We start from the raw sequence: 24,900 nt of genomic DNA, 5'->3' as shown, positions 1-24,900 counted from the left end.
TTCATTTTGGAAATTGTTGCATTCCTTCCAAGTTAGAATTTGAAAGAAAATTTTTATAATATGGGTATGTTGGTTTGTTACAGTCTTCAGTAAATATACGATAGCTTGTTTTTTCTTTAAAAGTGTGTCAGCTTTAGCCTTTAATGGGAGTTCACCTGTTCTGCTTCCAGGTCCATCTGCTGGCGATACAGTGTGGTCAGGGCACTCCCCACCTCCACCTCAAGAAAACTGGGTCAGTTTTGCAGATACTCCACCAACCAGTACTCTTTTAGCCATGCATCCTGCTTCTGTCCAGGTGTGACATTTTATTGGTATTGCATTTTTTTTTTTGCTTCATTAAAAAAATTGCTGCAGTCATTGTTTTTATACTTTGCCATTGCAAATTTTGTAAATGCAAGTTCATTCTTTTACAAAGGTCAGAACTCTGCTCTGTGCCTTTTCTTCAAATCTCTTTTCACTGGAATGTTTTGCTAAAAGTTTTGGCTGATTTTCTTTCCTTTTCTAACTCCGTAATGAAGTTCTGAAAGGATTCTGCATCTAGGAATATATTTGCTTGGCTTTCTTAGCACATTTTTCATAACTTTCTGTTGCTTACATAATTGCTTTCATTCTATACATTTGTATATCATTGTGCAAAAGCATACCCAATAACCTGATTATAACAAATGTGTAGTATGCTGATGAGTTTGTGAAGACTTCTTATATTTTAAACGTCCACAAAAAGTAAGTTTTATTTTCAAAAACAAGAAACCTAGCAACCATGGTCCATATAATCATATAGATAGACACTGTACTGAGGAAAAAAATGTTTCATTACAGGACCAGACAACAGTACGAACTGTAGCCTCAGCTACAACTGCCAATGAAATTCGTAGGCAATCCAGTAGTTACGATGATCCCTGGAAAATAACAGATGAACAAAGACAGTATTATGTAAATCAGTTTAAAACCATTCAGCCTGATCTAAACGGATTTATTCCAGGTGAGTTGTTAAAAACAGAAGTTCTTCTAGATGTGAGGGACAAGGTCTCAATTTTATAATCTCAAAGACATTGTTTTATTGGTAATAGATTATAGAATTCTGAAAGACAATTCACTCTCAAATCATATGTCTAAAAAGAGTTTATGGCCACTGGGAACCCAGGACATGCCATGTACACATAAGAAGGCTGTCTTTTTCCCAGTGAAAAAAGCGTCTCATGACTCTTACCCCACATTTTATTCTTGGACCTATAAATTCAGAACATTAAACACCACTGTTTTACTGTTTCAGGATCTGCAGCTAAAGAGTTTTTTACAAAATCAAAACTTCCTATTCTTGAACTTTCTCATATTTGGTAAGTGTGGTATAACATTAGTTGGGTAATGTGGGTGGCTTTAAAGGAGTTTCCAGCAATTAGTTTAGAACCTTAGAAATGAAACTACTAGACTAGCCTCAAATAGGTTTTTTTTGCCTCAGGCCAGCCAGCTTCTTGCACTCTCTGGAAAAGAAACAAGTGATATAGTACAGTAGTTCTTTGCAAACACCAAGATTCTTCAAGCTATATCAGCTATTCTTGTGGTTAGCAAAATGCTATCAAATGTATGTAATTGAAGCTGGTTTGCCCCTACATGGTTATGTTTATCCCATTTGGTTTCTAACAAGTATAATGAGACCTATACTGAGCCATGAACTTACACGTGGTACTTAGCTCACAATTAAACACAGACTGAGACTCAGGCTAGCTGCTGTGTCATTAGGATTGATCATCAGATCACAAAGTACAACCACACATTGTCTTTTAAAACATTTATCAGACAAGCATAATTTTATTTAATCCCACTTTTAATATCACTATATTCCTCTGTATTCCCTATTAGTTTATTAATAGGTTTTTAGTAGCACAGAGTGCAATGGCAGGAGGTGGGTAATAATGCGTAAGACTGAAAAATTGAGAACTAGCAATATATACCTGCCACTTGATAATTATGGAAGTAAAAACAAAAATAGTTGCCTTAGCTTCTAGGAAATGGCAAGAACAGCAGGGAGGTGTTGCTATTTCCAAGTCTTGCAGTTTTATTTGATGCTTTAAAGTACATATGTATAAAATGATAATTTTTTAAAAATCCATGACCTATTGTGTAATAAGCCTTGTTTTAATTAAATCGCATTATTAAACTTATATATTCCTAAATGTCGTCTTTTTGTGATCTTATTTATTGGAGCTATTTTTTAACATTTCATTAGGAGAATTTCAAGCATACAGAAAAGTTTAAAGAACTGTACCATGGACACCCATATGCCCGCCACCAAGACTCTGGATTTAACCTTTTGCTATATTTACCTTTTTACACATCTTCCCATCTGTGGGATTTTTAAAATTATTGATTTTTTTTGATACTTTCTCTGGGAAACTGTTTCTCGTTTTTTGAGAAACAAAGGGCTCCAAAATGGAATCTGATTATATTCATAAGAAGTTTGTCTTCTAGGGAACTCTCAGACTTTGATAAAGATGGTGCACTGACACTGGATGAGTTTTGTGCTGCTTTTCATCTGGTAGTTGCTAGGAAGAATGGCTACGACTTACCTGAAAAACTCCCTGAAAGCTTAATGCCCAAACTGATTGATTTGGAAGACTCAGCAGGTAAGATTGAGAGCCGCAGAGAGCTGGTTGCATGCCTTGATAAACATGATGATGGATTATTAAAGCAAAATCAAGATAGATTTAAAACTTAGCTTAATAACTTAGAAATGTTATCAAAAGCATGCAAATTTGCCATCAGAATAGAATGAATATACAGGCCAAACTTGGATTAACGACTTGCCTATCTACTCACCTTTAAAAATTAGGGATAAAGAATACATGTAAGCATTTTCCTTTAGAAAGCCATACTCTTTCTACAGGCTCTGAAGAACTCTGGAAATTTTTTGTTTGATTTTAGATAATGCTATTTATCATATTAATGAGAAGGGGAGGAAAACAGAACCTTATGATGGATGCCTTCTTTAATGTTCATATTTAAAAGTAGCTTTCTGAAAAAGGAAGCTGAATATGAGGGTAAAAAAAAGTACATTTTTTGTAAATTCTGAGTGAATAAAAGGAAATCTAATGTTAAATTCTTAAAGAGCCTAATTAAGACCAAATTATTGCTTTCGGTGTTCTTATCTAAATTTTCTTTTGGATATAATGATTGAAAGAATTTTATACTTTTCAGAAGGGGAGTAAAAGCCAGATTTGGCACTCTAGGAACATTTATCTATCAGGTAGAATCTCTTTAACCCAGAAATGCCAATTGGGCTAATTTATTGTCTGTCTGGAATGGGAGGAACCAGATGCCTGTAACCACCAGCAAAAAGAGATCAGTTTCCTCCGTTGGGAAGCTCTATTTGCTTCCCCTTTTTGCTAATTACTCCTGTGACCTTTGGTGATTCTAACCATTCATTCTATTTCCTCTGCTGTTTTTCTGTCTGAAAAGTGGATTCAATGCCCTTTATATTTCAGGACCTAAATTCTACATTGAACTGAGTGAAATTTACCAATAGATTGATGACAAAATTTAATGTTGTTTTTAATTTTTTAGCAAATGTTTTCCCATGAGAATCCTAGGATTTTCCTGATCATCTCAGGAGTTAAGCATCAGTTAACCTCTAGCTTGAGATTAAAGTTAAATATCTTTGTTCAGCAGTTTTGCTTCAAGGTATATTGATTTACCTGCTGAAGAAATAAACAAAAACAACTTCTGTTTAACTCATTTGATAGTCGGAAAGAAATTGTAGTATTTTCAGACTCTCTCTCATTGGTTTAAATATTTAAGCCAAGCTTAATTAGTTGTTTATCATTTTGTACAGGCTTGTCTAATTCTGTCATCTGTGGCATTTTGTGTATAGTTAGTGGGTTTCTTTTTCTTTAATTTAAATAAAGTCTAAATTTTAAGGCTGATGGTTCAGAAAGAAGTTCTTTTCTGGGCATTTGTCTTTTTACCTACTTTTATACATGTTAGATCTGTTAGCAAAAGGAGACTGATTGATTGCCCAATTATGTCTGCTCTGACTATAGTTTTAAAGATAGCACGGACTTGGTCATTTTTCTCCACACAACATAATATATTTTCTTTTTTTTTTAAGGGCTTTTTTTTTTTAAGATTTATTTTTTATTTATTTCTCTCCCTTCCCCCCAGTTGTCTGCTCTTTGTGTCCACTTGCTGTGTGTTCTTCTGTGACTGCTTCTATCCTTATCAGCGGCACCGGGAATCTGTGTTTCTTACTGTTGCGTCATCTTGCTGTGTCAGCTCTCCGTGTATGCTGCACCATTCTTGGGCAGGCTGCACTTTCTTTGGCGCTGGGCAGCTCTCCTTACGGGGTGCACTCCTTGCGCGTGGGGCTCCCCTACGTGGGGACACCCCTGCGTGGCATGGCACTCCTTGAGTGCATCAGCGCTGCGCATGGGCCAGCTCCACACAGGTCAAGGAGGCCGGGGGTTTGATCCGCAGACCTCTCATGTGGTAGGTGGATGCCCTATCCATTGGGCCAAGTCTGCTTCCCATAATGTATTTTCCTGATCAAGTTTATTATAAACATTTTGACCACACAATATTAAATTCCAATTTGTTTCGCATATTTATTAAAGTTCAATTTGGGGGTGGGAGAACATGATAAATAATCAATGCCCCCCACACACATACCACCATTGTAAGCCTGAGACTCATGCAATGCAAGATTCTTTGGCTATAGAAATTGCCCTCTGACACAGTTTACCTTCATAGTTAAAAGGGGGGGAAATCAAAACAATTTCTTTTGGCTCATATGAGAGTTGATCCTAAGGAGGTGCTCTGTGGGTCTTTCTGGCTGCAGGAAGAAGTGAGCTCTCCCTCCTCTGCCCTCTCACAGTCTCCTCCACTTGCTGTTTGTTAGGACACACACCACGCTGAATACTGCTTTTTTTTCTCTTTCTGCCACTACACTTTGAGCTCCTTGGAAAAAGGAGATATGTCATCAGCATTGTAGTAGCCTCAGGACCTGACACTTTGCCCAGCACTTAGAAAGTTGCTCAGTGAATATTAGTGAATTAATGCTAAATGTGTGTCGTTTTCAAAGTAGGAAATATTTTTCTTCATGTATTTCTATCTTTGAAAGGAGTCTTTTGCTACCATAAGTTGGTAACATTGGGGGTATACTAAAATATTAACTCCATAAGTGTTCTTTACTTGCAATTTAAGTCATTCCCACAGACGAACTGGTGGTAATGTTGGGTGTATGTTTCATTGTTGTTTGTGTGGTTCACAGATTAGGTCCACAAACTCTAAGCAGTACTTACAACATCAGTATTTTAAAAGACCAAGAAAGAGAAGGCACATGGGACTTTCCATGAACAGTTTACAAAAAATCCAGACTCCAGACCAGCTTAATGCTAGTTAATCACTGTTGAGTTCTTCTTGTATCCTTCCAAAAATTTTTTAAAAAATATTTAATTAATTAATTAATTTCTCCCTATCCCCTCATTGTTTGCACTTGCTGTGTCTGTTCACTGTGTACTCGTCTTCCTTTTAGGAAGCACCAGGAAGCAAACCTGGGACCTCTCACATGGGAGGGAGGTACCTAATCACTTGAGCCACCTCTGCTCCCAGCTTTGTTGTATCTTTCATTATGTTTTTCTCTTTGTGTCTCTTGTTGCATCATCTTGTTGCATCAGCTTGCCACACCAGCCCATCGTGTCCGCTTGCTGCCTTTTCTGTCTTCTTTAGGAGGCACTGGGAACCAAACCCAAGACCTCTCATATAGTAGGCAGGAGCTCAATTGCTTGAGCCACATCTGCTTCCCTCCTCCCAGAAATTTTTAATATTAAACTTCAGTGTGCAAAGCAGTGATTATAGTATTAAGTATTTTCATTCAGGTCCACATAAGTACGTCTATCTATATCCTTTATTGCTCCATTTTGCCTGCTATTTAATCCTGTAAGCCTATTCAAATGATTTTTGGGAAAAAATGCATATCTATCCCACTGTGGTAAAGATACACCATATAATAAAATTGGTGAGAATAATTAGAACTACTCAAATCCCTGGCAAAGACATTGACAATCAAGGCTAGATAATACTTGAAGGAAAAAAAAAACTCTACAAGGATTATGACAGCAGAAGCTTTAAAAGATTATGGTTGAGATGTCAGTGGATTAGGCAAGGTCGTTTTTGCAGAAATGGCCCTTTTTCCTTTCTGCTCGTGCTGTGAAGGTCAAGCGGCGTGAGGGAGACCTTCCTGTAGAGTGCGCTGGGTCTTCTTGCTCAGTCCGGTCCTCTGGAGCCCAGAGCCACGTGGCCCTCAGTAGAGGTGCACAGAGCACAGCAGTGCTTTTATTAATTTACCACCAAATCACACAAAAAATTTAACATGAGTCACAGCTTTCTCTAAGTTTTTAAGACAAATCCCCAAATGATTTTTTGGGTGAAATTTTAGTCCTTATTTTAAGTGGACCACCTTTAAATCAGCTTTTTCTGTTGTTAACTGTCCTTGGATAATGGGAACTTCCTATGTATCTGTAGAGTATATTCTTTGAAGTTTAATACCTGAGTCAAATAGTGTGTACAATAAATAATGTTAGTAACTACTACCAAAAAAAATCAGCAGGTAACATTTAATTAGTATTTTGAGTCAATGATTTATTTGTCTTCAAACCTTGTTAGACACATTTTTACTTCCATGTTTCTTTTCTAAACCTTGGTTTGTTTGTTTTAATTAGAGAAGTTGTGGGTTATAGAACAATCATGCATAAAATACAGGATTCTCATATATCACCCTAGTATTAACACCTTGCATTAATATGGAACATTTGTTACAATTTAATGAAAGCACATTTTTATAATTGTGCTATAAACTATACTCTGTGGTTTAACTTAGTGTTCAGTTTTGTATTTTGCAATTTCATTGCTTTTTTTAAAAGTTTTATTCTAGTATCATATATACACCATAAAATTTCCCTTTAACCACATTCAAATATGTAATTCAGACCTGTTAATTTTGTTCACAATGTTTTGCTACCATCACCACCATCCATTACCAAAAGTTTTCCATCATCCCAAATGTATATTCTTGCATTTTAAGCCTTAAAAAATATTTGGACTTTCTTGTTATTGTTGTTGTTTGTTTTTTTTTAGAACGTATGGGGGATTGAACCCAGGACCTCGTGCTTGCAAAGCAGGCACTCAGCCACTGAGCTTCATCTGCTCTCCTTTGGTTTCAATTTAAACTAATAGACTTCCACACAGGCCTTCTTAAGGTCTGCTGACTGAGTTAATTTATTTTTTGTGGAGTGCTGGGTGCAGTGGAGTTAGTTTTAAAAACAACTTAGTTTCTTGATGTTTATAATATAAAACAAAGCAAAGCATATCTTAAATTCAGTCTTTAATTGCTTTCTGCATATGCATTGCTTATATACCTGACATACAAGTATGAATGAAAAAGGTACCATTTGTAGTTTTCCTTAAACGCTTAAAATTCATGCAGAACCGTTTATATTTTATTTTTAAGAGGTTTTCTTATAAGAAGAATATTCACATTTCAACTAAATATAAGATTTAATTAAAGAAGATTTAGAAGAAGTTATAAACCATAAGATTTTAGGGAGTGTGTGTATTTCTATAAGATTAGTAATAGGGGACAGTCACTTTTAAAACTTTTATTTAGTATATCAAGTATAATACTAGGAAAATAAGAGAAATTTGGGGTGGAAAGACTAAATCTATAATAAAACTGAAGTTTTTTAAGAAAGAAGTTGTTCAACAGGTACACTGTGCTGAACTAAATCTATGAAATTTTCAGATTCTTTGGAGGATAGAATGAAAACAGTTGACACTGTTTATTTTCTAGTGCAATCCTGAAATGTGATTTGTACTCATTTAACCTCCATTACTAATTTTAAAATGTAGGTTGGCAGTATGTCGTATAGTCACACTGGGTTGTCAGTTCCATACTCACTTTGCAACATGGAAAGACTTTTTGGAGTAGAAGCCCTTTGGGGTTAACTTAAAAAAAAATCCCAGTTCATCTTCTTTTCCAGCCTGAGGCTCTGCTGATGCCAGGGGCAGACAGGACTAGCAGGAGGGGCCTTGGTCATTGCTGGGTCCCAGCTAGAGGCTGGAACACTGCAGCAGGTGAGAGTGAAATGACACGCCACCTCCAAGAGGACAGTGCGGGTGTGACTCACTGCTGTTGCCTGGCACAGAGCTCTGCTGAAGTGTTTCTAGGCCGTGAACTTGAATGGGATATGCTTTATTTCAGACGTAGTGCCTTTCCCCGGACTCGAGACTCTTAATTTCAAGAACCTAGATGCTTTGTTCTTTTTTTACTGCTACTTGTTCTATACATGGAGAAGGAAAGAAACAATGTGTAATTTTCCTAATTTATTCTGGAAGTAATTTTTGGATTTTCTAATACAGTGATTTTCAAACTATTTGGCCTCAGGATCCCTTAACATTCTTGAAAATTATGGAGAACTCCGAAGAGCCTTTGCTTATGTAGGTTGTATCTTTCAGTGGTTTCCCTGTTAGACAATAAAGCTGATACATTTTTAAAAGATTTATTTATTGCTTTATTTTAAATAAAAATAATAAACCTCTTACATATTAGTATAAATATTTTCAGAAAGTAACTATATTCTCAAAAAAAAAAAAAAAGGAAAGAGTGGCATTGCTTTATACTTTTGCAAATCTCTTTTAACATTTGGCTTAATGGAAGCCAGCTGCCATCTCACATTTGCTTCTACATTCGTTCTGCTGGAAGTCATTCTGTTGAAGTACATCAGAGGTTGTACAGGATTGTACAAATCCTGTATGCTCCCCTTTTTGGTATAGCCCACAGCTAAGAATTTTATGACACATGAAAGTTACATGAAATTCACACAAATAAAGTTTTATTGGAACACAGCCATGCTCATTCATTTACAAATAACTAAAAGGCAGAGTCGAAAGATTACAGCAGAGACCAGATAGCCCATAAAGCCTAAAATGCCTACTGGGTGGCCCTGTACAGAAGTTTGCCAATCCCTGAGGAATATCTGACCTCACAGAACAAAATGGAGGAGTATTTTATGGCCTTTTCAGATAATTGTGATGATCTTAGATACTACACAAAATGCCTCGAATGGTAATTTCTTAAAGGTTAGTTGCAATGTGAAAGCTGAAACTGTATCAGTGAATTTTTTGCCCTGTTATGTTAAAGTTCACTGGTCTATCTTGCACTTGAACATTTAGCCACATGATTTTGTAACTTCATGCATAAGTTATTTGTAAAATATCAGTTCTTTGAAGTTATACAGATCTGAATGTTGTTTCACAATTTCAAAAAAGTACATTTGTTAACATCGCAACCCATCTTATCAGAGGAGTCTGTAGTATCAGGAGGCTTTCGAGCTCATGGCCATGGATACACACTTTCCAGTATTCTGCTTTTCGCTTGACAGTTTGAACGTTGTCATTAGTAACAAACAGAATTGATTTCCTTGAAGGAGAGGCTCGCTTCATTAGTTTTTGAGAAAATGTCTGCCTGTAATACTGAGTAATTACAGTTTATCAACTGTCTTTCAAGAAAAATGGTATTCCATGAAAAAAGTAGACTGTGCAGCTTTTAACTGAATCACAGCAACTTTGCCTCTAGACAACCTTTGTATTTGGGGAGTGCAGCAGCAGTGCTTTGTAAGAGTCCCATTTGTAACAAAGAATATTAGAGGTGTGTGATGGTTAGGGTATTGTGTCAACTCGGCCAGTTTTCAGGGCTGAGGTCTAATAAAATTGATATTTTTTACTGCTTTATCATAAATATTCTTCAGTGGAGCTGGAATATGTATACATAAACAGGGATACTTGGGGATAAGGAAGACACTGACTAGGATATTTTGGTGTCACTGCCTAGACTCTTGCTGACAAGCTAGTAGTTTTACCCATCATCGCTTTCTCACCATCAGGGCAATGTCAACACTGGGAAAAGGTATTATTGTTATTATAAATGATTTTGAGTTTTCAGATCCCACAGAGGGGGATCACTACTCTAGGAAAATAACTATATTGTAATTATGATAAAATATAATTATTTGGGTGAGTAATACTTCAGTTCTCAGCCTCAAGAGGCTGAACTCACTGTAGCTTTGCAGCAGTGCATCAGGGAAGGTTCTAGTGTCTTTTCCAAATCTAGGTGCCCTGAGGTGTGGGGTGGGAAACAGTCTGACCCAAAATTTGTCTGCAGAACAAGACTCCATGGGAACTGAGGTCTCAAAAGCCAAACCAGGGCTCCAGATTGCCCTACAATGACATTTAAAACTTGAGTAATATATGTGACTTTAAACAGATTCCTTTGAAAATTAACATATTGAGTTTTAATTCTTTTACTTTCCTTTAATACTTTTCTGCTTTGGGGGATGTCTAAAAGATGTACTTCTTTTTTTCACCTTTCTTTTGACAGAGCTTCACTTTCAGTAAAGCATCAAATTTATAACAGCTATCTTCCTTTCCTTAACTTCCTTTCCATTTATTATCAGAAAAAAGAAAATTGTAAATTTTTGTTTCCATTGAAAACCCCAAGCCTATCCCACGAAGAATTTGTTGCTACTGTTTATAATGGATAACTTGTTAGTTCTTCTAGAAGAGCTTTAAGAGGTCTTAAGAATCTGAAACTTTCCTTCCTCTTACAGGTTAGGTACTACTCTGGCACTCTTATTGAGAAGGAAAAGGATTAAGAAAGAAAGAAAAACAATTCCTGAACTTAGAAAACAAAAATTAATCAAGGGGAGTGGATGTAGCTCAGTGATTGTGCATCTGCTTCCCATGTATAAGGTCCTGATTTCGATCCCCAGTAACTCCAAAAACAAAAACATGAAACTAATCAAAATATACTAGACTTCAAAATAGAGCTTGTGTTGTGGTATTGTTATAAAGGAATAACATCAGGGGTAGGTAAAAAGGCATGGAAGTATTTTGAGACAGTCATGTAACAGAATGGGGAGAAAGGACAAATTATGAGAACTTTTTCAAGATATTAATAGTTAATTTTGGTTCCAGTGTTTTTCAAGATAATGATAGTTAATTTTGGTTCCAGTGCTCTAGGAAAAGGACAGTACAGGAGAATGAATTCAAATAAAGAACACAAAAAATGTCTCGTTCAATAAATAGTGCCTCTGCCAGGCACTGAAATTTGAGGGCTTTACTTGCGAGTGGGTCAAAGGCTGAAACCTGTGCCTTGCTGGGCTGGGTGGCTGGCTGGGCAGGGACCTGAAGCTTAGCCCTAACGTTTAAGAGCACGTCTTCCTTTCTGGTGGAGAGACTCAGGCGCTGCCTACTCAACTAGTCCAAGGTCAAACAGTAGGAAAGTGACAGATTAGAATCATAGTTTTGATATGGATTCTAAACTGTTAGGGACTGCCCATGAATTTGGCAGTTAATGTGATTTTTTACACTGGGATTATATTCAAAGCTGTGTAAAACTTGGGAAGATTGGAATGAGAATTTGGTTGCTAATTAAATTCCTTCTGTTTTTTAAGTTGTAATTTAAGACTTTTTAACTAAGAATTAATTATAATTAGAAATAGAATGTGATACCTCAAAATACTTTAAAAACCATTTGGAAGTGGCATCATGGATTTGTAGCTTTCTCACTTAAGGCCCAAGTGCCAGGGAACCCTGGTGATAGAAGTTTCAGTCTCCGTGGGCTCAGTGACTTTGCCTTTTGCCCATGGCTGGGGATTCTTCCTCTCCTTCTGCTGTCTTACAAATACATGCTGCGTTTCGGTAACCGTGGAGACTTGTAGAGAAAATACAAGTGAATCAACAAAATAAATTCCAAGGAAGAATGAGGAATTTTATTTAATAAAAAAATGAAAGCGTTCAGAGGACAAATATATGTTTGAAGAAAACTGGTTTAAATGCAGTTCATTTACTGTAGGACATTACATGTCTTTGATGTCATGGAAATGCTCCAACAAGGACTTAGAGTATCCCCAAACTTATGTGAACAGGAAACCTAATATTTCAAAGCCACCTTCCTGATTAGTATTCCTTGGAATGCACTTTGGGAAACATTGAGACAAATCCATCCATGTTATAGAAAAAGAGTCAAAGCTGGGCTCTATTACATTATTATTATGTATAACACTCCTTTTTCTGTTTATTCCTAACTAGATTTTATTTTTGTAAAAACCTGTGGTATCAGGAAGACAATAAGTTGTGGGAATAAGTATTGTCTTATTATTAAAATGCTCACCAGTGTTGAAAATCTTCTGTTAGCTTTTCCTAAACCAAAAATAGACTGTGTATAGAGACTTGCTCTGTTTTTGAATCGCAGGTGTTGGGGATCAGCCAGGCGAGGTAGGTTATTCAGGCTCTCCTGCAGAAGCCCCGCCGAGCAAGTCGCCGTCCATGCCGTCCCTGAACCAGACTTGGCCGGAGCTGAATCAGAGCAGCGAGGTTAGCAGAGCTGCCCTTTCCTTTCACTAAGTTGACTGGGTTAAGTAAGGTAAGAGGCTCCCAAAGGCTGGTTTCAGCAGAGAGCTCTTTCAGCGTGTGTGCCTAGGTGATAGAATGTACCCCGTGACAAAGAAACAACTTTTTAAGGTGTTCAGAATGCTTTTCTTGTACATGCTAGCCTCTGGCCCCCAGCCCTGGCCCCCACAGACACCCTGGAAACTAGGCAGGACAGGCTCATGAAGGTGGGAGTCAGGGACGCCTGCCTGCCAGGAGCCCAGCAGTGCAGGCAGAGCTGGGGCCTGCACCAAGGCCCTGCTTTCCCGGCTGTCCACTGCCTTCTTGTCCCTGTGGGCCAGGTGGTGGCCGTGCATTGGAATCAGTGTTGGAAGGATCAGGGGAGCCACTAACCCCCTTTCTGCATGAAAAAAAAAAGTGTTTTCAATGACCCAGGCTATTTATAATAATTTACAATTATTATATATGATAATAATTTATAATAGAGTATTTCATATAAAATGGGGTGATTTAATCATTTATAAATGCAGTGGTTGAGGATCTGTCACACACAGCCAAGCACAGTTTGTAAAACAGAATTTGAGATAAGATTCACTGCTCCCTAATTATTTTTATGAGAATAAGGGAAGAGGGCCTGCGGCCTCACCTCCCTACGACAACCCCCGGGCTCTTGCAGTAAAGCCCTTGTGCCCTTGGAGCTCTGGTTAAAACCACAGCTCCAACCCGTTAGAGCAGTTTCCCTTGCGCACAAGCTACATTTTTATCCTTAGTTATTTTTGTATCACTTTTAGGTAGTGCTACAAATCCAAAAGTTTGCTGACTTTCAGGAAAAAGTTCTAAGCTTCTATGCTTTCCATGTCTTTTAAGGCCAGAAAAGTACTGGATTAAAGAGTACCCTGCTTAAGTTTGGACAGTGGAAAACAGAAATAACTGGCAGTTTTAAGTAAAGCTGCAGCTTTACGACTTAATCACAACCAAGATAATCATCTGTGCTTTGTCATTACTTCTTTCTGAGACATCATAATATAATACTTTTGGTTGTAAAGCCATTACTATAAGTGTTTTTCTAGAGGAAGGGACTAAGCCTTGAAAGAATTTGCTAGTGGAGAGACTTTACAGAATGTAGTGCAACCACTTTTACTGCATTTAGTCATTATTTTCATTTTTTAAGTCAATTTATAAATAAAAGCTCTTTCTAAAGCATCTCAATTTGAAAGCCTGTATTAATTCTAACTACAACTGCAAGTGATCATTAAAGAGTAGGGATGAAAGTCCTTTCTAAATTCTGATTTCAGTCGTTACATTCTCCCTCTTTAATATTCCTGTTCAGTTTTACTTTGTAGTATTTGGCAATTTGGTCCTGAATGTCGTAGTTTTGTTTTTTGTTTTTGTTCTTTTATTATATGTGAAAAATCAAAATGCTGATAAAAACTAACAATTTTAAGACATCTTAAAGGTTTTTCTAAAAATACCTCTTTAGGATATGGAATTTGCTTTTCTACCAAGAGCACTGACAATACTCCTTTCACACACTCTTCCGGTTGTGCACAGGCATGGCCGGTGCGCCTCTAACAGAACTCCTTGTGGCCGTGAGTATCTCAGTCATGCCAGGCATTGCTCACAAAGCCCTTTGCATATGTGAGTTCACTTAATCCTCCAGCTATCCTGCTAGCTAGAGGCGGGTAATCTCCCCAGTGGTGATGTGGAGGCACAATGAGGGTAAATAACTTGCCCAAGGTCTTCCAGCACAGCTGGGATTCCAGGTGGCTGCTTCCGAGCCTGCGCTGCTGCTGTTGGCCATAGTTAGGGAGGTAAGAGCATGTCTATGCTCTGAGGGGCTGACTCGCCCAGTTTTGGGAAACCAAGTTTCACTCACCCAAATGAGGTATATATGTAAATGCCTTCTTTTTGGCAAAAATCTCCTGTAACTAAACTTTTCTCCATGATTAGATAATTAGGATTTTTAAAATTCCTTCGGTATCCATCCATGTAATAATAATTATCAAAGAAGAAATAACATAAAATAAATTACTGTGAGCTTTCTGCAGTCAAGAAACACTTTAAATGCATCGGTATTTCTTAGTTATAATATCTTAATTTTCATGATAGTAAAGCTAATTATAGGAAAAGATGTTACTGGTTCTGTTAGCCATTTTTGTATGTAATTTGAACAATATACTCATTTGCTAATAGTTTCCAATACCTTCTCAAAGCGAATACTTATTTTAAATAGTAAGTCCAACTTTGAGGCATAAAATGTGTACTTTCCCATTTACAATTATAAAAAGAGAGTTTTGGTTAATGGAATTAGGTGCGTTTATGTGTAAACATTCGTGTGTATATATTGTATATGTGTAGGTGTTTTTCCTTCTGCAAAGGATAACTACAGTTTTTATGAAAAAATGCTATACTATTTTATTGCTGAGATATCAAAGCAAATAGATTTACTGTAATTAATACTGACTTCTCACGCCACCTATTTGAAGAGGTATAATATTTCTTTATGTACCTCCTTCAGAAAAGTAGGGCATCATATCAAAATGCATCTCCTCCATGTAACACACACTCAAATGCTTGACTGCTCTCATGGCCGCACTCTGATTTCCTAGCATGGGGGCGGGGGTCTGACTGACAGTTCTGTCTCGTGGTCTGGCATGGCCCTGTTTCCAGTGCTCATTGCAGGGACTGACTTGCCCAGATTGACATAAACTGAAACATATTAATTCAGAATTCTTTGCATTTTATCTCAATTATGTTTTATTGAATATCTATGCACACATATGAAATACGTGCACGTACATGGCAGGATCATCTTTCAGGGGTCGCACTGGCAAATGGCACTGACTTGAGTACTTAGGTGCTCAAGATTCATTAGCTTTACCAAATCAGTGCACAGACATTGGGATGTTAAAGAAGGACGTGAAGTTACTTGTTCTTTAGTCAAGACAAACCCCTTTTTACTCTGTGGCCATTTGTATAGCTTAGATCTGTTTCTGTGTTGTGTTTTGAATTTTAATGAATTGAGTAAGGCTCTGGCTCTCTTCCCTAGAGAGCCTAGTAAATGTTACTAGACATTTGATTGAGAAGCTGCTCACCCTTAGATTATAACCAACCTAGTATAAAATGTTTATGAATAGAGAGAGAGCAATCATCGGATTTATTCTGTCCTAGCCAGCGCAGCTTGCAGTGCAGCCTCTAAAGTACTGTGCTGAGTCTTCTCCAGGGACCTTGCCTCCATCTTTCTCACCATGCTGACTTGTGTCTCCTCTGTCTGTCCAGCAGTGGGAGACATTTAGCGAACGCTCTTCAAGCTCACAAACTCTGACCCAATTTGATTCTAACATTGCACCAGCTGATCCTGTAAGTCAATCACTTAGCTTGCTTGTTTGAAATTAATTTTATTAACCCAAATTTCCATTCATTATGGTTTTTAGATGATATGCATGATTCATTGGAGTGCTTAGTGGGAAATGGTGGCAGGCTTTTCAATTTTTGTGTGCTTAATGGTGGAAAGAACATTTTGCCATTCTTTGTATTTTATAGTTATTTTGCTAAGAGAAAACTGTATGTTTTTAAAATCTGGTACATGTGTTGTCACGTCTACAGAAGCATATTATGACAACTGATTTAGTTAAGCTTGTTTTCATTTGCTAATTAAGTGTATGTTTTATTAAACATACTGCTTTTTTCAGTGTAGTGACACTTCTGTAAATACTATTTTATTTGTATGCTTACACATCATGTAATATGTACTATGTATGTAAATATTTATGCATCATTATTTTTTAACAATCCAAATGATACGGCTTTGATTTCGTTAGTACATTGGGTTCTTTTAGAAAGACTCGAGTTCAGCAGAATAGTTCAGAGCTGTTGGTCAGATTCCCACTGTGCAAATGAGCCTCTGTCTTGTCTTCCTGTGGTTTCCTGTGTTGCTTCAAAAATGCTACAAAGTTTACATCCTAATTTAACAAATCAATTCAATCCCCATAGAGTTAATTTCATATATGCCCCATCTGTCCCTCAAATTATCTGAAAACTTCAAAACTTTAGCCATTAATCATTCTTCTTGCTGCTCACTCCTCTGCTTTTTCCTTTTATTTTTATTTTTTTTCTTTTAAAGAGAAGGACATGCTAATAAGCACCTTCCAAAAAGAAAAGAGGAAGTAAGTAGGAAGGGAAGAAGAGTGTAAAGGTAGGCTTTTTAAAAATGAGTTGAGTGGAAAGATATGGAGAAAGTGACACAGGCATTCTTTTTAGATATTTCTGATGAAAGACAACCAGCATTTATTAATTAAATGTAAAAATAGTCATTTCATATGGATTTTGGAGAAGTGACATTTAAAGATAATAGCATATCTTCAACAGTTTAAATTAATGGATCTGTCATGTGTTTTATGTTACAGTATTATCTATTTGAAATACAAAGGATGCTATTTCATTTATTCAATTCAAACAAATAATGCATGGAAGTTTTTAAGTGTTTATTGTATATCCTAGTAGGATAAATTAATATGTAGATCATCTGTGCCTTTTGCTTCTCTTTTCTTGCTGCTCGACTTTGAGGGCATTATTCTTTGATGTTAATGTCTACCAAATTGAAGAAAAATAAAAAGGCAAAGCTTAAAAATTTTTCTGCTTATTCGCAGGTATAATTAAGATTTCTTGGGAAATAAACTAAAAGAAGGTTTTGCCTTAGCTTTAAATTTCATTTCTCCATGTAATTCTTATCTCTTAGTTACAATTTTATTTAAAGTACTTAATGAAAATAATTTATTGAGAAGAATGGTTTGGTGTGGCAGTAAAGAAACTATTCTACTTTCTAATCCTTAAGAAATAGGGAAAATAATCACTCATGGTATTCTGATTCTTTGCCAGGCCAGGCTGAAACATGATCTATAAAAACCTAGAACTCAGAGGCAAATTTATTGACTCATGACTGGAATGAATTGCAGGGAACTATTTGGCTTAAATGCAGTGATGTTCTTGTAACTTCTTGGGAATAATACCCAAATTTATCAATGTCGGCTCTGGTATTTAGAATGTTACAGATCATTACTTTCCTGTGTTATCTTTAATGTGACCCGAGGTTCCAGGAATATAAAAACCTTTTAACTGATGTTTTTAACTTGAATCTAGACTCTACAATTGATAAGTAAAGTTGGCATTCATAAATATTTATCATCTGATACCTAGAAATATCTTTCTTTTTTATGGTGGCAAACTAGAATCTAAACTTTGTTCCCCAACTAGTAATCTCACCTTAGACTGTAAATAAGCAGAATGGCCTGCTTGCCCAAAGGGGTCTGAGTTCCTTAACCTTCATTTATGACTGACCCAAAGTATTGCCTCTTTATACACCACAGCCTGTGGCCCCAGTCCTGCATGGTCCTTTGTAAGGCTCATATTAGTTAGGATTATAAGTAAGTAAATATGGCCCATTTGGAGTAGAAGGAGATCACCTAGGAGGAAAAAACCACTGCAGCTCTAATATGAATCCAGCATACCTTACAGTGTTGGAAACATCTCATGGAGCATTAAAAGGAATAAAGTTTGATAAATTGCCCTTTGCTTAATAAAATCCAAGCTTATGGTAGGCCATTAGCCCCTCTGTAGCCCTTACAGATGCCCAGCAGACAGCACATTGGCCTCACTTGTAAACTTGGGGTGGTCAGTCATCATTTCACAGAACTCTGATGAAGCTGAGTTTCTGATGAAAGGTGATTATTTTTGTGGGACTGCTTATCAGTTAATAGCCTCTGGTAGAATATACTTGAACCCAAACCCTGGGAAAATTCTAGGCTGATGAGAAGTATAATGCACTGATCTTTGCCATAGTTATGCCTGCTCTTGAAAGCTGCAGATGTTGTGATACAGTGTTGTCAGAAACAAGATTACAGTCTCAAGTAGTCTACAGTCAAATTATTTTAAGTTGATTATTATAACATAGCAAACCCTAATAAATATCATGGTATAGCTATGAACAAAACTGGCAGAAAAAGGGTTGACTAACTCACTCAACCTGGAATATTTGGGGAAGTTTTCTCACAAGTGGTTCGATGCTGGCCCTGAGTAAAATTTGAATTGGCAGAGGTGGCCAAGGGCATTCCCAGCAGAGGGAATACCTTGCGCAGGGTCGGTTCACTGCGGTGAGAGTATATAGGGGATGATGCGGAAGGGGATGTCGGGCTTAAGAGCATCATGGAAGCCAGGCTGGGAAGTTCTTCTGTGTTGGACTGAGGATCTGCAGTGCATCGCACAGGCCTCAGGAACCAGCATAAGCGCCACAATAAGGTGGGGCAAGGGGGGGTGCTGGGGGAGCTCGCTCAGGCAGCCCTGGGGTGGAGGAGATGGGAGTGCCAGAAGTCAGTGACACTGGAAGGGAAAGTCAGTGGGGCTGGATTCAGACAGAGGGCATGTCGGGAACATAGGTAGATGAGCATAATGTGAGAAATTTTACACTGCAGTGCTGAATTCTGTAAAATCAGGTGCCCCAGGATATGATACAGATGTGTTCTAAGTGAGTAGGAGTGGGCTTCCTAAAGGTTCTGGGTGATTGGAATAGGTGGAAGAAAGTGGGCCGGACACGCTGCTCTGTGTTTCTTTTTTTCTCCTCCCCCTCCTCTTCCTTTTCTTTTTTAATTTGGGGAAACCAGTCTGGAACAGAGAAAGTGTTACTTTGGCACCTGTGGTCAGGACTCCTAGGTTATAGACATTCATGGTTCTTGATTTGGGTGTTGAAACACTTGAGGCCAAAGTTCTTGATCCTGGCTGCACATCACAGTCACTCCTAATCTGATAGTCTGAGGTTTGGCCTGGCCATCTCTGTTAACTCGTCCTGGAATTGCCTGGTTCTGCCAGCAGCAGGAGCCACTGGACTAAAGCTATTGCAAGCTGGCAGCTCCCAGTGGTTGTATGACTGGTGTGTGCTATGGAAAATTGACTTCTTGGTATAGAAAACTATCATGTAAATTATCTGAAGAATGAAGTTTTAGGATATTCATGATTGTTATGGAGTCATTATTGTCATGTCCATTTATTGTACTGAAAATATTTGAAAAGGCCAGCTAATATTTCCCACTGTTAGAACTTTTATAAATCCTGAGTAGGTAGGTAATAGATAGGTACACATATACACATTGAATACATGTTAGATGAATTTTATAACTTTAAAGCATCTACTAATAAATTTCCTTCGCTTGTTTTTTCCTAGCTTATTTTGAGTTTTGAATAAGAACTTTTTGTCTAATGAGTTATTTCTCTCTCCTTTGATCTTGCTTTATAGCAGTAAATTCTCATTCTCATAAAAATTACTTTGCGACTAGAATTTAAATTAAGAAAATGATAGACTTGTTCCTAAAGCCAACTTCTATAACCATTAGTTTAACTTAAGTTAATTGTTATATTTTCTTGAGAACGACTCAATATTAAGTGAGAAATCTAAACTTCTATCCATCTGGTATATTATCTATATAATTAAATTTTAGATGTATAAAGGGGAGAGGATGTAGTTCAGTGGTTGAGCACTTGCTTCTCATGTACATGGTCCTGGGTTCAATCCCCAGTACCTCCGAAAAAAAAAAAAAACATAGGGGAAATGTTAGTTCAATTTGACTGGATAAGTACACGAACACTGTTCAGAATCTCTCTGTTTTGGGGGCAGGAAATTGCTATGAATGAATCTGTCAATATAATGGCCATATGGGAAACATTTGCTATAAGTTGTTGGAATGTAGAGATGTATATGAGAATAAGCCAAGGAAGCCTGTTAAATAAGAAATGATGTGCTCTGACTTGGCTTTCTCTGGCATGGACTTGACAATCTCCGACATCAAGTAAAAAGTCCCTATCCTTCCCGTAAAATTATAAACATAGCTCATTACTGATGTTGGAAATGTAAGGATCTCCAGTTCAGTCTCCAGCAGCAGCATATAAAAAATATGGACTCCTTGTAGGAGGAGCCAAGCCCCCGTGAGATCCTGTAGGGATGACCTCAGCAGGCCTCTTGGTAAACCAGATGTCTAGTCGGGCCCTAGCTCCTCCCAAAGTCTCAGCTCTGGGCAGGCTGCCTGTGGACTTGTCTTCCTCCTCTTCTCTCCCTTTGCTCTTTTCATTCATGTCAAGAGTCTGTGCTGCCAATTCCTTTATGCCACGAACTAGACTTGAATCTACAAATACCAGCCGTATTAACAGTCATGAAAAGGGTGGAGGAGAGTGTTTGAGTAGTGGTCTTTTTCCTCTTAAAAATGGATTCCTATGTGGGGTTTTATGCTATATTTTGAAATTGAGTTTAAACAATTGGAACTAATCTATAGGAAGTAGGTCTTGTGCCTGCTATAGATAAGGCATCTCATTAACTTTGTTTTGTATGCGAACAAGAATTGTCCCATTTTCTTGAGCAAGAAAGAGCAGGTGGGTGGTGAAAATGAGTTTTCAGGATGTTATTTAGTCTTTGGATTCTCATGAAATAGCTCACTTTTACAGAAAAGGTTCAGATTTGGATCATTTCATCAGATTATTTTGATTATTATCATGAACTATATTTTTATAAGACCATTTTGTTCATGCAAATTTTAATTACTCAAAATTTTAAATGTACTTGGTAGAAAATAAGTCAGATTATTGGGTGTGTATAGTCGATTTTTTTGATGTAATTCTAGGACTTTTAATTTTAACATGTATCTTCATGCCTTAGTATGAATGAGGAAGTATACCAGTTTTTAAAGTCTTGTTTAGTTTTGATTATTTCATGGTATTAGCTTGATACTTTTAATACAAATTCTGTTTCCTCCCATTTATCTCTAGGATACTGCTATTGTTCATCCAGTTCCCATACGAATGACTCCAAGCAAAATCCACATGCAGGAAATGGAGCTTAAAAGAACCAGCAGTGGTGAGGGAGTTGTTGCTGGGTTGTATTTTGGTTCAGTATCAAATTAAAACCATGAATGATAATTCTGTCAGGGCTTAGGGTTCTTTCATAATTGCCTCCTTTTTAACCTGGTAATTTCTACAGTTATACATACATACATATATTTATATTTATTTATATTTCAGTTTTCTAAAGGAAAGTATTTAATTGAAATTATAAAATTTTTAAATAAGGACATTTGGAAAATGTGAGCTTCCTAATACCCTGTGCTTTTTATTCCCTCTCCCTCTTCTTCCCCCCACCCCCCATTGTCTGCTCTCTCTGTCCATTTGCTCTGTGTTCTTCTGTGTCTGTTGTATTCTCATTAGGTGGCTCCAGAAACCCATCCTGGGACCTTCTGGAGTGAGAGAGAGGATATCATTCTCTTGTGTCACTTCAGATCCCTAGTTCATTGCTTCTCATATTGTCTCTTCTCTGTCTCTTTCTGTTGTGTCATCTTGCCGTGTCAGTTCTTCATGTGGGCGGCACCACTCCTGGGCGGGCTGCACTCCTGCGCGGGGCAGCACTCCTTGCATGGGGGCACCCCTGTGCGGGGCGGCACTCCTTGTGCACAGCAGCACTCCGCGTGGGCCAGCTTACCACATGGGCCAGGAAGCCCTGGGTATCGAACCCTGGACCTCCTATATGGTAGGCGGAAGCTCTTTCCATTGAGCCACATCCGCTTCCCACTCTGTGCAGTTTTTATGGTCACTGTTTTGAATTTATATTTAAGGTGTGTTCAGACTCTAACTGAAGAAGTGTAATATGAAAATAAACCAATATTTTAACATGAACTCCTGAAATTTTCCCTCATTTTAGATTAAATGGTTAATTAAAGTTTTTCAAAGGTAGATTTCTTTTCTATATAAGTCAACATCATAAATTACTTTTGGACAGCCCATTGTGAGGTATTTTGTTTGCTGTAATACAGGGATAAAATTAACCAAGTATGAACATGCAAATTAACTTTTACATTATGAAATGTCTTTTATTATGGCTGGAAACAAAATTCTGTGTAAATAGGTTAATATTTTTTTAATTAAATGTGTTGTGCTATCCCATGAATTCACCTCCACTTGTTTAGAGTAGCTAAATAAAATCTGACCATGTACTCTGAGGTCTATGAATTTATCAATTCAAATATCTGTATCTTGTATTTTTAATATTCTCTACTAGATCATACTAATCCCACTAGCCCATTACTCGTGAAACCGCCCGACCTTTCAGAAGAAAATAAGATAAATTCATCAGTGAAGTTTCCTTCTGGAAATACTGTAGGTAAGTGACAGGTAGCGTTCCTTCTTCCATTTGAAGATTATTCAGTCTGGATTTAGGCCCTGAATAGTTCATATGTATAGCCATTTAATACTGTCTTCAATGAATAAAGTGGAATAGTCAACCTTTTAAATGCCCACCCGTGTATAAATAAATAAACTGTTGCCATTTGCCTCCTGAACCTGCTTCAAGGCAGGCTTCCTGCTGTATCCCTCTCAGGAGAGCCAGTTCCGGCCCATTGCCTTCCAGTAGATCCTTTCCTGCAGGAGAATCGTGTACAATTGAGTCATTCTGCCAGTGTTTTTTTTTTTTAAGATACTGTGTGCCAGGCACTGTTCTAGAAACCAAAGTTATAGCAGTGAACCAGAAAAATAAACTTTGATTCTGTGGGGAGAGTTGAGAAGGAAGGAGGAAGGAAAAAAAAAGGTAGTAAGTCATATGTAAGGTAATTAACACCATGGATAAAAATAAAACTGGGAGAGGGGAGAGAGACTAAGGAGGTGGTCAGGGAAGGGCCTTGACACAAGGGGCAGTTAGAGTTAAGATGAAGAGCTGACGGCTTCCTCTGTGTGACTGTGAAAGGACAGGAAAGACACAGCAAGCAGCAAATGTGGAGACTGAGCCCCAGGAACCAACCTGGCTTCTACTGGGACCAGCAAGCAACTGCCTGGGACAGATCCAGCATGTTTGGCGGGGCAGCAGTAGTGACAGAACAGCAACAGTGTAACTGTAAGGACGCTGTGTAGGGACGTTGACTTTTCCTGAGTGAGGAGAACAAGCCATTGGCAGGTGAGGTTTTGAGTAGAGCAGTGACATGGTCTGACCTTCCATTTAACAGCATCACTCTGGCTACTGAGTTGATAATTGGCTGGAGGAAGGCCTGAGTCGAAACAGGGCGGCCATTCAGGACACCATTACATTGGCCAGGCAGAAGCGGGTGAAGGCTTGGTGAGGAGGTGGCAGCAGAAGTGCTCAGAGGCGGTTGGCTTCTGGTTATATTGTGCAGGAAAAGACCACAGGATTTGTTTCCTTATGTGATCTAGGATGGTGGGTAGGGGAAAAGGAGTCTAGAACCCTTTCAGGGATTTGGACCTGAGCAACTGGAAGAGGAGGGAAGCTATGATAAGAGCAGGTGTGTCAGGGAGGAGCAGTTCAGTTTGGGACTCAGAATGTTTGAGATGCCCATTAGAACATCGCCATGGAAATATAGTGTCTTAGTGTCATCCTTGAATCAAATATTTCAGCAACAAGAAAAAGTCAAGGGATTCCTTTACAATGAAACTAACCAAATAACCAGTTCCTTCAATTTAGAAAACACTTGGAAATATGCGGTAATATCCCTTCAAATTGTCCTTCGAGTTTGTATTTTTGAATTTCCTTATTCCATCACAACCATTCCAGGACTGTTTTCTCAGTAGCAAAACTAGAGACCCCTGGCTAATTCCATAAATTGTATTATTTTATATGCACAATTTATTCCCATGTCAAAATTTTACAAAATGTCACATTAACAGTTTAAAAATATTTTAATATGTTTCTAATTTGTTCTTCAAATATATTTCTTTTTTTTAAATATTTATTTATTATTATTATTATTTTTTAATTACATTAAAAAAATATATATGAGGTCCCATTCAACCCCACCGCCCCCGCCCCCCACTCCCCCCACAGCAACACTCTCTCCCATCATCGTGATACATCCATTGCACCTGGTAAGTTCATCTCTGAGCATCACTGCACCCCATAGTCAATGGTACACATCATAGCCCAGACTCTCTCACGTTCCATCCAGTGGGCCCTGGGGGGATCTACAGTGTCCCGTAATTGTCCGTGAAGCACTATCCAGGACAACTCCACGTCCTGAAAACGCCTCCACATCTCATCTCTTCCTCCCGTTCCCCACACCCAGCAGCCCCCATGGCTACCGTTCCCACACCCATTCCACATTTTCTCTGTGGACATTGGATTGGTTGTGTCCATTGCACATCTATGTCAAGTGAGGGCTTAGATTCCACATGGGTACTGGATGCACTCTTCCCGCTTCTAGTTGTAGACACTCTAGGCTCCATGTTGTGGTGGTTGACCTTCTTCAACTCCATGTTAGCTGAGTGGAGTAAGTCCAATAAGTCAAAGTGTAGGAGCTGAAGTCTGTTGAGGCTCTGGGCCTGGGTGTCATATTATCAGTCCAGAGATTCAAATCCCCTACATATATCTTAAACCCAGCACCAACTACAATTCCAATAAAGTAGCATGCAAGTCTTGTGAAAAGAGATCCC

The 24,900-nt window shown here is 37.9% G+C and overlaps 1 protein-coding gene across 8 annotated transcripts in view; it reads left to right on the top strand.

Moving 5' to 3' along the window:
* REPS1 (RALBP1 associated Eps domain containing 1) overlaps positions 1–24,900 on the top strand; it is an 89,985-nt gene that overhangs the window by 53,770 nt on the left and 11,315 nt on the right. For 2 of the 8 annotated variants that reach the window (XM_058307552.2, XM_023589244.3), the window contains exons 5-12: positions 171–232; positions 820–982; positions 1,274–1,337; positions 2,470–2,624; positions 12,302–12,423; positions 15,718–15,798; positions 21,244–21,331; positions 22,526–22,627. In XM_058307552.2, coding sequence (XP_058163535.1) covers positions 171–232; positions 820–982; positions 1,274–1,337; positions 2,470–2,624; positions 12,302–12,423; positions 15,718–15,798; positions 21,244–21,331; positions 22,526–22,627 — 837 coding nt within the window. Of the gene's footprint in view, positions 1–170; positions 296–819; positions 983–1,273; positions 1,338–2,469; positions 2,625–12,301; positions 12,424–15,717; positions 15,799–21,243; positions 21,332–22,525; positions 22,628–24,900 lie in introns of all 8 variants that reach the window. The other 6 variants (XM_023589243.3, XM_004459929.5, XM_004459931.5 and 3 more) reach the window with 4 other exon arrangements.

Source organism: Dasypus novemcinctus, chromosome 11 (genome assembly GCF_030445035.2).
Source record: "Dasypus novemcinctus isolate mDasNov1 chromosome 11, mDasNov1.1.hap2, whole genome shotgun sequence".
NCBI classification, from domain to species: domain Eukaryota; kingdom Metazoa; phylum Chordata; class Mammalia; order Cingulata; family Dasypodidae; genus Dasypus; species Dasypus novemcinctus.
The sequence above is the reverse complement of the archived record's forward strand: the minus strand, read 5'-3'. Positions and strand labels throughout refer to the sequence as shown.